We start from the raw sequence: 13,193 nt of genomic DNA, 5'->3' as shown, positions 1-13,193 counted from the left end.
TGGATCACAAGGTCAAGAGATCAAAACCATCCTGGTCAACATGGTGAAACCCTGTCTCTACTAAAAATACAAAAAATTAGCTGAGCATGGTGGCACGTGCCTGTAATCCCAGTTACTCAGGAGGCTGAGGCAGGAGAATTGCCTGAACCCAGGAGGCGGAGGTTGCGGTGAGCCGAGATCGCGCCATTGCACTCCAGCCTAGGTAAGGAGCGAAACTCCATCTCAAAAAAAAAGTAAATAAGGGCCAGGCAGTGTGGCTCACACCTGTAATCCTAGCACTTTGGGAGGCAGAGGTGGGTGGATTGCCTGAGCTCAGGAGTTCAAGAGCAGCCTTGGCAACATTGCAAAATTCCATCTCTACTAAAAATACAAAGAATTAACCGAGTGCAGTGGCACGTGCCTGTAGTCCCAGCCACTCCAGAGGTTGAGGAACAAGAATCACTTGAACCTGGGAGGCAGAGGTTGCAGGGAGGCAGAGGTTGCAGTGAGCCAAGATTGTGCCACCAGACTCCAGCCTGGGGGACAGAGCAAGACTCCATCTCAAAAAAAAAAAAAAGTTAATATGTTAAATGAATCTAAAAAAAGAATTTTAACTAACTTAACAAGGTGGGGGAAAAAAGCACCAGTAAAATGGCTGGGCTCGATGGCTCATGACTGTAATCCCAGCACTTTGTGAGGCCGAGGCAGGCATGAGGTCAAGAGATTAAGACCATCCTGGCCAACATGGTAAAACCCCATTTCTACTAAAAATACAAAGATTAGCTGGGCATGGTCGCATGCACCTGTAGTCCCAGCTACTTGGGAAGCTGAGGCAGGCCAATTGCTTGAACCTGGGAGGCAAAGGTTGCAGTGAGCCGAGATCTCACCACTGTACTCCAGCCTGGTGACAGAGCGAGACTCCATCTCAAAAAAAAAAAAAAAAAAAAATCAGGAAGGACATACTTGTATACTGTTTGTAGAAACAAAAATAAAGACTTTTTAGATTGCAATTTGGCAATACCTGCTAATGATTTTAAATTATTTATATCCAGGCCAGGCGCGGTGGCTCAAGCCTGTAATCCCAGCACTTTGGGAGGCCGAGGCAGGCGGATCACGAGGTCAAGAGATCGAGACCATCCTGGTCAACATGGTGAAACCCCGTCTCTACTAAAAATACAAAAAATTAGCTGGGCGTGGTGGTGCGTGCCTGTAATCCCAGCTACTCAGGAGGCTGAGGCAGGAGAATTGCCTGAACCCAGGAGGCGGAGGCTGCGGTGAGCCGAGATCGTGCCATTGCACTCCAGCCTGGGTAACAAGAGTGAAACTCCGTCTCAAAAAAAAAAAAATTATTTGTATCCCTGGACTCAAATTTCTAGGAGAAAAATGGGTGCAATCTACATGCATATGATTAAATTAGGTATAGTACATCCAAACAGCAGCTTAGTGTTTTAAATTAAGACCTGTATTTCCTTCCATACAAATGCCCCAAATCTACAGCTACAATCTACAAAAGTGTATTAGAAAAATGGTCTATATTGCCGGGCGCAGTGGCTCACGCCTGTAATCCCAGCACTTTGGGTGGCCGAGGCGGGTGGATCACAAGATCAAGAGATCGAGACCATCCTGGTCAACATGGTGAAACCCCGTCTCTACTAAAAATACAAAAAAATTAGCTGGGCATGGTGGTGTGTGCCTGTAATCCCAGCTACTCAGGAGGCTGAGGCAGGAGAATTGCCTGAGCCCGGGAAGCGGAGGTTGCGATGAGCCGAGATCGCGCCATTGCACTCCAGCCTGGGTAACAAGAGCGAAACTCCATTTCAAAAAAAAAAGAAAAATGGTCTATATAAAATAAGAACCCACTATGTGTGTGTTTCAAATCTACACGTTATAGACAAACCTCACAAAAACAGTGTTCAACAAATGCAGACATAAAAAAAGCACATAGTGGATAAATTATAGTTATTTAAGGTTCAAACACAAGCAAAATAAACCTTATAAATAAATATATATTTTTTAATTCTCAGGAAGATATATTTCCCCTTTCACAGTATCAAAAAGACCTGTATAAAAAGTGTTGAGAACAAGAAAAATTTGCTTTAAGATTCTTAGTATAAGGGCCCTGGGAGTAGCTCACAGAAAGATGAAGCTTGTCAGTTCAAATATAAAAAGCTGACAAAGGCCGGGCGTGGTGGCTCAAGCCTGTAATCCCAGCACTTTGGGAGGCCGAGGCGGGTGGATCACAAGGTCAAGAGATCGAGACCATCCTGGTCAACATGGTGAAACCCCGTCTCTACTAAAAATACAAAAAAATTAGCTGGGCATGGTGGTGTGTGCCTGTAATCCCAGCTACTCAGGAGGCTGAGGCAGGAGAATTGCCTGAGCCCGGGAAGCGGAGGTTGCGATGAGCCGAGATCGCGCCATTGCACTCCAGCCTGGGTAACAAGAGCGAAACTCCATTTCAAAAAAAAAAGAAAAATGGTCTATATAAAATAAGAACCCACTATGTGTGTGTTTCAAATCTACACGTTATAGACAAACCTCACAAAAACAGTGTTCAACAAATGCAGACATAAAAAAAGCACATAGTGGATAAATTATAGTTATTTAAGGTTCAAACACAAGCAAAATAAACCTTATAAATAAATATATATTTTTTAATTCTCAGGAAGATATATTTCCCCTTTCACAGTATCAAAAAGACCTGTATAAAAAGTGTTGAGAACAAGAAAAATTTGCTTTAAGATTCTTAGTATAAGGGCCCTGGGAGTAGCTCACAGAAAGATGAAGCTTGTCAGTTCAAATATAAAAAGCTGACAAAGGCCGGGCGTGGTGGCTCAAGCCTGTAATCCCAGCACTTTGGGAGGCCGAGGCGGGTGGATCACAAGGTCAAGAGATCGAGACCATCCTGGTCAACATGGTGAAACCCCGTCTCTACTAAAAATACAAAAAAATTAGCTGGGCATGGTGGTGTGTGCCTGTAATCCCAGCTACTCAGGAGGCTGAGGCAGGAGAATTGCCTGAGCCCGGGAAGCGGAGGTTGCGATGAGCCGAGATCGCGCCATTGCACTCCAGCCTGGGTAACAAGAGCGAAACTCCATTTCAAAAAAAAAAGAAAAATGGTCTATATAAAATAAGAACCCACTATGTGTGTGTTTCAAATCTACACGTTATAGACAAACCTCACAAAAACAGTGTTCAACAAATGCAGACATAAAAAAAGCACATAGTGGATAAATTATAGTTATTTAAGGTTCAAACACAAGCAAAATAAACCTTATAAATAAATATATATTTTTTAATTCTCAGGAAGATATATTTCCCCTTTCACAGTATCAAAAAGACCTGTATAAAAAGTGTTGAGAACAAGAAAAATTTGCTTTAAGATTCTTAGTATAAGGGCCCTGGGAGTAGCTCACAGAAAGATGAAGCTTGTCAGTTCAAATATAAAAAGCTGACAAAGGCCGGGCGTGGTGGCTCAAGCCTGTAATCCCAGCACTTTGGGAGGCCGAGGCGGGTGGATCACAAGGTCAAGAGATCGAGACCATCCTGGTCAACATGGTGAAACCCTGTCTCTACTAAAAATACAAAAATTAGCTGGGCATGGTGGCGCATGCCTGTAATCCCAGCTACTCAGGAGGCTGAGGCAGGAGAATTGCCTGAACCCAAGAGGCGGAGGTTGCGGTGAGCCGAGATGGCGCCATTGCACTCCAGCCTGGGTAACAAGAGCGAAACTCCGTCTCAAAAAAAAAAAAAAAAAAGCTGACAAGTCACTTCCTCATACATGGTCATGAGCTAAAAATTCAGCACAGAACATGCAATCCAAGGCATGGAGACAACCATGTTGAAACAGAACAGCTGAGTGTCAGTCAAATTTGTTCAAGAACCTGACATCACATCCTGGAAATATCAAATATAGTCAAAATGCAGAATTTTAGCCTCACTTATAGAGGTCAGGAGACTAAGTTGTTAAACATCTTACTGTGTTCACAAAGCCAAAACAGGAACTCAGCTTGTGTTCTTAGCACTATGCTACACGGTTCCCTTTAAAAAAAAAACAATTACTAAATTCAGAGGTTCTAGAATGTAGAGCGCGTAGACCTTATACCTTGCATTTCCACTTATTAGTCAAACAGTAACTACTGTACGTTTCCTTCCAAAATTGAAACCTGACCATCTGAAAGGCCCAGAAATTTTTTTTTGAGACAAAGTCTCGCTCTGTTGCTCTGTTGCCCAGGCTAGATAGAGTGTAGTAGAGAGGCCTCGGCTTACTGCAACTTCTGCCTCCTATGTTCAAGCAATTCTCCTGCCTCAGCCTCCCAAGTAGGTAAGATTACAGGTGGCCACCACCACATTCAGCTAATTTTTGTATTTTTAGTAGAGACAGGGTTTCATCATGTTGGCCAGGCGGGTCTTGAACTCCTGACCTTAGGTGATCTGCCTGCCTCAGCTTCCCAAACTGTTAGGATTACAGACGTGAGCCACTGTTCCCATCCTTAGCTGGGAAATTCTTTTTTTTTTTTTTGAGTGTCACTCTTGTTACCCAGGCTGGAGTGCAATGGCACGATCTCGGCTCACCGCAACCTCCACCTCCTGGGTTCAAGCAATTCTCCTGCCTCAGCCTCCTGAGTAGCTGGGACTACAGGCACATGCCACCATGCCCAGCTAATTTTTTGTATTTTTAGTAGAGACGGGGTTTCACCACGTTGACCAGGATGGTCTCGATCTCCCGACCTCGTGATCCACCCGCCTCGGCCTCCCAAAGTGCTGGGATTACAGGCTTGAGCCACCGCGCCCGGCCGGGAAATTCTTAAGTAACATCCTCTGACACCTTGAGTTTTCCAAGACATTTAAAGTAGTAGGATCTTACACACACTCACATAATTTCATTAAACCAAAAATTAAAAACTAGAAGGTAAAAAAAAAATCAAATTTTTATAAACACATTTAAGTTCACTTCTGAGCTTATTTTATCAATACAGGTCCTTTTTTTTTTTTTTTTTTTTTTTTGGAGACAGGGTCTTGCTGGATAGCTGTGGCATAATCATAGTTCCCTGCAGCTTCCATCTCCCAGGCTCAGCCTCTTGAGTAGCTGGGACTATAGGCACAGGCATGTGACACCATATCCAGCTAATTATTTTATTTTATTTTATTTTATTTTATTTTATTTTACTTTTTTGAGTTGGAGTCTTGCTTTTATTCCCCAGGCTGGAGTGCAATGGCACGATCTTGGCTCACAGCAATCTCTGCCTCCCGGGTTCAAGTGATTCCTGTCTCAGCCTCCTGAGTAGCTGGGATTACAGGCATGTGCCACTACACCTGGCAATTTTTGTATTTTTAGTAGAGACGGTGTTTCACCATGTTGGTCGGATTGGTCTTGAACTCTCAACGTCAGGTGATCCACTCACCTCAGCCTTCCAAAGTGCTGGGATTACAGGCATGAGCTACTTCGCCCAGACTATTTTATTTTTTTGAGATATAGTCTTGCTCTGTCTCCCAGGTTGGAGTGTAGTGGCATGATCTCAGCTCACTGCAACCTCCACCTCCTGGGTTCAAGCTGTTCTCCTGCCTCAGCCTCCCCAGTAGCTTGGATTACAGGCACCTGCCACATGCCTGGCTAATTTTTGTATTTTTAGTAGAAGTGGGTTGTTGCCATGTTGACCAGGCTGGTCTTGAACTCCTGACCTCAAGTGATCTGCCCGCTGGGCCTCCCAAAGTGCTACAATCACAGGTGTGAGCCACCACACCTGGTCTATTATTTTATTTTTTATAGAGACAGGTTTCATTTTGTCGCCCAGGTTCAAGTGATCCTCCCATCTTAGCCTCCCAAAATACTGGGATAACCAGCATGAACCACCGCACCTGGCCACAATTACCTTAATATTTACAAGTTCCTTGTTAGTATAGTGATGAGTGTTTCTGCCTGTCATATGGAGACTGGAGATCGAGTCCCCAACAGGAGTTATGTAATATTAAGAAAAATTTTAATAATAAAAGTAAATATTTACAAATTACAAACTCAATATTCTTTTAGCTAAACTGGTAGATACAACCAGAGTAGAACACTGCAAACCTATGCTCTTTCTAGACACAAACTTCACAGCCAGTTTCTAATTTGTTGCATAGTTACCCACAAACTGAACTGATTAATTTTTAAGAGTGGTCATCCCTCCAGAACAGACCGTGAGCCAAGGAGTATCATATGTGTGTATTTCTGTATTTTTCTTTTTTTTCCTTTATTTCCTTAGAAGGCCAGAAGTTTTTTTTTTTTTTTAAGACAGAATCTTGCTCTGTCTCGCAGGTTGGAGTGTGGTGGCATGATCTCAGCTCACTGCAACCTCTACCTCCCGGGTTCAAGCAATTCTCTGCCTCAGCCTCCCGAGTAACTGAGATTATAGGCATAAGCCACCACGCCCAGCTAATTTTTGTATTTTTAGTAGAGACAGGGTTTCACCATGTTGGCCAGGCTGGTCTTGAACTCCTGACCTCGTGATCCACCCCACTTAGCCTCCCAGAGTGCTGGGATTACAGGCGTGAGCCACTGTGCCAGACAAGAACATTTCTCTACTCACCAATACTCTGTCTCCAATTTTGAGCTCTCTTTCTCCTTTCTTAATTGAGCCAGCCTCTGAAAGGTTGGAGATAGATTCGCTGGCAGTTTTTGTAAGGTTGCTAATTGGAGGCATAGCTGAAGGTTCCTTTGCTGCTGGCTGTGATGGTTTTTGAGGGACGTTTGAGGGGGTGGCCGGGAAGGAAGACACCATGCTGGCTGCAGAAGTGGATAGAGGTGAAGTAGCTCGGGAAGTGGAAGTTGTCTGCAAGCCATTAGCTTCATCTTCTGCTTGCACCTTCCTTGTTAACTTTGAAGGTCGGGTAAATATGCCCTTTAAAGGTTCACACTGGAAATACCGAACTCCGGCCACCGAACCATCATTCTTGCCTATGGGTTCATCTAAAACAATTCCAGCCCACTGGCCTGGTGCAAACTGGGTTTCTCCAAGAAACTGGATAAATCCAGGCTTATTGCCATTCACCCAAACTCGCTCCCCAACTCGAAAGTCATCCATAAATTCTTCTTGAGTCTCAGATGATGGTGTGCTTGATGCTTTTTCACTGGATATTGTTTTTTCTACTGGAGCTACAGCTAAAAACAGAAGATCAGAAGAGATTCAATTTAATATTCAAACAGACAACCTCTAACTTAAAGAAAACCTAGAGAAAGCCAACAGCCCACAGGAGTAGCTTACAACTCTTAGAGAGGTGTTCTAGTCTTAAGTGTTGTTTTTTGTTTTTTGAGACAGAGTCTCGCTCTGTCAGCCAGGCTGGAGTGCAGTGGTGTGATCTCGGCTCACTGTAACCTCCACCTCCCGGATACAAGTGATTCTTACGTCTCAGCCTCCTGAATAGGTGGGATTACAGATGTGTACCACCATACCTGGCTAGTTTTTGTATTTTTAGTAGAGATGGGGTGTCTCACTACATTGGCCAGGCTGGTCTCAAACTCTTGACCTCAGGTGATCCGCCTGCCGTGGCCTCCCAAAGTGCTGGGATTACAGGCATGAACCACCATGCCTAACCCAAGTGTTTTTGTTTTGTGTTGTTTTATTTTAAACTAGGAGGCCAAGAATACTTGATCCTTCACCACCATCTTCAATGCTGCTAAACTCAGTGAGCTGGTGGTTGAGGTTTATTTCTTTACTTGCAATTAAGATTAGAAAAAGTTAAAACAAGAAAAAAATAAAATCAGTCATTTTTCCAGGCCTATATTCATAATTGGCCTGATTTTATTATTTCATTCTGGGGCATGCGGGGCACCTTCGTGTTGATCCTGTATAATGAGCTGAAGAAGGTCATCTAAGGGCCACAGCCACCTCCACACACACACAAAGGGAACCAAGAGAACCATGTAGAATCTTCAACTGTGCGGACCATCGACCTTCAAGAAATTCCAGTCTTTTTCCTAGCCACCACCCTGCACATCATGAGCATAATACTCATTCAGATTCACTAAGCACCACTACTCCACAATTAAGGAGTCAGTTGAAGCTGACAAAAACAAGGATCATTTGGCCAGGGACAGTGGCTCACACTTGTAATCCCAGTACTTTGGGAGGCTGAGATGAGCAGATCATTTGAGGTCTGGAGTTTAAGACCAGGCCAGCCAACATGATGAAACCCCATTCCTACTAAAAAGCACAAAATTAGCCAGGCATGGTGGCAGGTGCCTTTAATCCCAGCTGCTAGGGAGGTGAGGCAGGAGAATCACTTGAACCTGGGAAGTGGAGGTTGCAGTGAGCCAAGATCACGCCACTACACTACAGCCTGAATGACAGAGCAAGACACTGTCTTAAAAAAAAAAAGGCCAGGTGTGGGGCCTCATGCCTATAATCCCAGCACTTTGGGAGGCCGAGGCCGGCGGATCACCTGAGGTCAGAAGTTCAAGACCAGCCTGACCAACATGAAGAATCTCCGTCTCTACTAAGAATACAAAATTAGCCAGGCACGGTGGCTCATGCCTGTAATCCCAGCACTTTGGGAGGCCGAGGCGGGTGGATCACGAGGTCAAGAGATCAAGACCATCCTGGTCAACACGGTGAAACCCCGTCTCTACTAAAAATACAAAAAATTAGCTGGGCATGGTGGCGTGTGCCTGTAATCCCAGCTACTCAGGAGGCTGATGCAGGAGAATTGCCTGAACCCAGGAGGTGGAGGTTGCGGTGAGCTGAGATCGCACCATTGCACTCCAGCCTGGGTAACAAAAGCAAAACTCCATCTCAAAAAAAAAAAAAAAGAATACAAAATTAGCTGGGCATAATGGCACATGCCTGTAATCCCAGCTACTTGGGAGGCTGAGGCAGAAGAATCACTTAAACCCAGGAGGCAGAGGTTGCCGTGAGCTGAGATCACACCGCTACTCTGCAGCCTGGGCAACAAAAGTGAAACTCCATCTCAAAAAAACCTAGAAAAAAATCATTATGCTCTCCACATATAAAATTTTATGTCTTTTAATTACAAATTCGTTCAGGCTGGGTGTGGTGGCTCACACCTATAATCCCAGAACTTTGGGAGGCTGGGATAGGCAGATCACTTGAGGTCAGGAGTTCGAGACCAACCTGGCTAACATGGTAAAACCCCATCACTACTAAAAATACAAAAATTAGCTGGGTATGCTGGCGGGTGTCTGTAATCTCAGCTACTTGGGAGGCTGAGGCAGAAGAATCAGTTGAACCCAGGAGGCAGAGGTTGCAGTGAGCCAAGATCGCACCATTGTATTCTAGCCTGGGCAACAGAGCGAGACTCTATCTCAAAAAAAAAAAAAAAAAAAAAAAAAAAAAAAATCTTTCAAATATTTTCAAGAGTATGAATGTATATAAAGTAATGTTTTAAAATTAAAAATCAGGCTGGGCGCGGTGGCTCAAGCCTGTAATCCCAGTACTTTGGGAGGCCGAGGTGGGTGGATCACGAGGTCAAGAGATCGAGACCATCCTGGTCAACATGTGAAACCCTGTCTCTACTAAAAATACAAAAAAACTAGCTGGGCGTGGTGGCGCGTGCCTGTAATCCCAGCTACTCAGGAGGCTGAGGCAGGAGAATTGCCTGAGCCCAGGAGGCGGAGGTTGCAGTGAGCCGAGATCGCGCCATTGCACTCCAGCCTGGGTAACAAGAGTGAAACTCCGTCTCAAAAAAAAAAAAAAAAAAAAAAAAAATTAAAAATCAAATCGAAGTTTCCACATAGGATAATTTGTTTGCCACAAAGGAAATGCAGAAAGTATTACCAGCCGTAGGTGTCTTCAGAGCTGTGCTTCCAGGCTTCAGGATCTTGGTGGGAGCCTTAAGCCCACTTGGCTTTAGCATACTCATTTTCTTTAAATGTCAGAGCTGCTTCTCCTTTCCCTGTTGCCACTATCTTTCCCCAATCATTGATACAACTGTGGGTGCTACAGTAAAGTCAGTCTCCGGATTAAATCTGCAAAGAGAAATAAAAAGATTTTATAATCTATAGGAGAAAGCAGGAACAACAGGTAACTTTCACAGACTAAAGCTTTCCTTTTGACAATATCCATCTCCACACTAAACCTAGAAACATAGAAGACTCTGGTTATTACAAACATGAAAATGCTGCTGAAATAGATTTCAAGACAATACACTATCTTCAAGAGAAGCAGTTAGCTAGGTGCCATGACCCACTCCTCACACCTGTAATCTCAGCACTTTGAGAGGCTAAGGCAGGAGGATTGCCTGAGGCCAGGAGTTGGAGACCAGCCTGATCAACACAGCAAGACCCTGTCTCTACAAAAAAAAAAATTTTTTTTAATTAACCAGGAGGCTGAGGCAGAAGGATTTCATGAGCCCAGGAGTTTGAGGCTGCAGTGAGCCATGATCACGCCACTATACTCCAGCCTGGGTGACAGAGCAAGACCCTGACTCAAAAGAAACAAACAAAAAACACAAAAACAAGCAGTTAAGACACACAAAATATTAGCTTTGTTTTATATATCTAATATTCTTAGCTCAGTGCAAAAACCCACACAATCCATAAAACAGAATTCAGAAAAATCTGCACCAAACAATGTCGGGGGGAAACGAAAGCTTTTAGTTTTTAACTTTCATTTTTTTTAAAAAACGGGGTTTCACCATGTTGGTCTGGCTGGTCTTGAACCCCCGACCTCAGGTGATCTGCCCACCTTGGCCTCCAAAGTGCTTGGATTTACAGGCGTGAGTCACCACACCCGGCCTTTACTTTCATTTCTATATTGCTTAAGTTTTACTATAACAATGCTGTATTAGTTATATTTTTAAATCCACAGAATTATTCAACTTACAGTATAAAACTATATATACAGTATGTTAAACACTACAGGAAGATTAAAACCCTATAACAAAAAGCCCTATCTGGGAAGTGATGAGGGAAAATTATCTTGCTTCTATCTAGAAAAACACAATATATTGCTGGTTTACTCAAGACCAGATATGAATCTATGACTTTTGGACTAAGGTAAAATAGTATCCTGTCATATTCCCTTCACCTCCATGTAAAGCGAGTTGAAGAAAACCTTCGGGTTTTAGAATATAGAAGAATATTTTCAGATAAAATACCTAAAAACAGAACAATTCAAAGAGAAAAATGCTGCCATTTAATGACTCTCTGTCAAATGGCTGTTATGCATTTTTCTCTGCGAGCAGAGCTTGGACGATGAAACACAAACCTCACATTCTCATCTTGTGTCCCTCACAGCCAACACCAGGCACTAGCAAAGAATCTGGCCAGGGATGACAAAGGTACCCGAAGGCCGTTGCAGCATATGGAACAGTGCCCTCCCCCAAAGACATGGCCACCTGGCACCTGTGAATGTGACCTTAGTTGGAAAAAGCATCTTTGCAGATTTAATTAAGAATCTTGAGAAAAGGGCATCCTAGATTACCTTGGTAGGCCCAAAACCCAATGAAAAGTGTCCCTATAAAAAGAAAACAGGCCCAGGAGTGGTGGCTCTTGCCTATAATCGCAGTACTTTGGGAGGCTGAGGTGGGCAGATCACTTGAGGTTAGGAGTTCAAGAACAGCCTGGCAAACGTGGTAAAACCTCGTCTCTACTAAAAACACAAAAATTAGCCAGGCGTGGTGGAACCTGCCTCCTGTAGTCCCAGCTATTCAGGAGGCTAAGGCACAAGAATTGCTTGATCCCAGAAGGTGAAGGTTGTAGCAAGCCAAGATCATACCACTACACTCCAGCCTGGGCAACTGAGCAAGACACTGTCTCAAAAAAGAAAAAAGAGAAGACAAGAACACACAGAAGAGAAGGCCATGTGAAAACAGAGGCAGAGGCTGGGCATGGTGGCATGCACCTTTAATCCCAGCTACTTTGGTGGCTGAGTCAGAATTGGTTGAACCCAGGAGGCAATGGCTGCAGTGAGCCAAGATCACCCACTGCACTCCAGCCTGGGTGACAGAGCAAGACTATGTCTCAAAAAATAAAGATTCTGACAGACAGAGTAAGAACTGGTATTTACTTGAAGACAGAAGTCACTATCCTGATTATGAATATAAAATTCCCATGTTCCTCACTGCTATCACCACTGCCATCAGTGATGAGGCAAAGAGGGGTCTGGGTAGGAGTTCCTATTCTAAGGCCGTAGTTCTGATTCAGAGTCAGGTTTGAAACTATCTGCTTTGCTGTCAGACTCTCATCCCACAGCTTGCGAATTTCAAGCAGAGTTATTTGTTCCTGCTGCTGCCTTAAAGAGACAGAAGGGATTGGCCAAGTCTCCTTTGGACTTGACCAACAAAGGCCATGCCTATGCCCACAGAATTTGAGAACGATGGGGACAGTCTAAGTGTAGAAATTCCCTGGGGCCTTCCCGACTCTTCACCCTGGGCCAACATCATAGAGTGACAAGGGCCAGGTAGAACAGACAGAGAACAGATGGAACAGGCACAGTGTCCTGGAAAACCTTTTATGGTGACAAAATGAAAAACAAAATGCTCCTTAAACTATTTCACTTGGGCAAAACAGGGAACTGCTGGGCTTAGGTCAAGCACTCCTGAAAGAGGAATTTCGAAAACAACAATACATAACTAGGGAGCTTTCAAATCCTGCAGCTCAGTATCATAAACTCACAAAAATCTGACCATCTGCAAGCCTCAGCCTAAAACACAGAAGCATGTGGTTATTACAAACCGAAGCCTAATCCTAAACTCTGTCTAGGACTCTGCTATCCACCAGTCCTCATGCCTCTGGTTGTCGGTCCATCTGTGTTCCTTGAATCTAATGTAGAGAACTATGATCAAGATTTTTTTGTTTTTGTTTTTGTTTTTTTGAGACGGAGTTTTGCTCTTGTTAACCAGGCTGGAGTGCAATGGCGCGATCTCGGCTTACCGCAACCTCCACCTCCTGGGTTCAGGCAATTCTCCTGCCTCAGCCTCCTGAGCAGCTGGGATTACAGGCACGCACCACCAAGCCCAGCTAATTTTTGTATTTTTAGTAGAGACGGGGTTTCACCATGTTGACCAAGATGGTCTTGATCTCTTGACCTTGTGATCCACCCACCTCAGCCTCCCAAAGTGCTGGGATTACAGGCATGAGCCACCGTACCGGCCTTATGATCAAGATTTAAAGAAGGAGAAAAATCTAGTCTGTGTCAACAAAAGAATCAGCAGCAACACCACCAATGTTGGTTTTTTTAATCTTCCAATTTATAGTTGTTTTTCATGTATCATTA

The 13,193-nt window shown here is 44.0% G+C and overlaps 1 protein-coding gene across 9 annotated transcripts in view; it reads right to left on the bottom strand.

Annotated features, from left to right (window-relative positions):
* CLIP1 (CAP-Gly domain containing linker protein 1) overlaps positions 1 to 13,193 on the bottom strand; it is a 149,700-nt gene that overhangs the window by 105,300 nt on the left and 31,207 nt on the right. For all 9 annotated transcript variants that reach the window (XM_039471897.2, XM_039471899.2, XM_039471902.2 and 6 more), the window contains 2 exons: positions 9,753 to 9,943; positions 6,549 to 7,120 (listed from right to left, as the gene is read on the bottom strand). In XM_039471897.2, the coding sequence (XP_039327831.2) occupies positions 6,549 to 7,120; positions 9,753 to 9,837 (657 nt within the window). In that variant the 5' untranslated portion in view covers positions 9,838 to 9,943. The remainder of the gene's footprint in view (positions 1 to 6,548; positions 7,121 to 9,752; positions 9,944 to 13,193) is intronic.

This window comes from Saimiri boliviensis, chromosome 7, assembly GCF_048565385.1.
Source record: "Saimiri boliviensis isolate mSaiBol1 chromosome 7, mSaiBol1.pri, whole genome shotgun sequence".
NCBI lineage: Eukaryota > Metazoa > Chordata > Mammalia > Primates > Cebidae > Saimiri > Saimiri boliviensis.
This window is presented reverse-complemented; position numbering and strand designations above follow the sequence as displayed.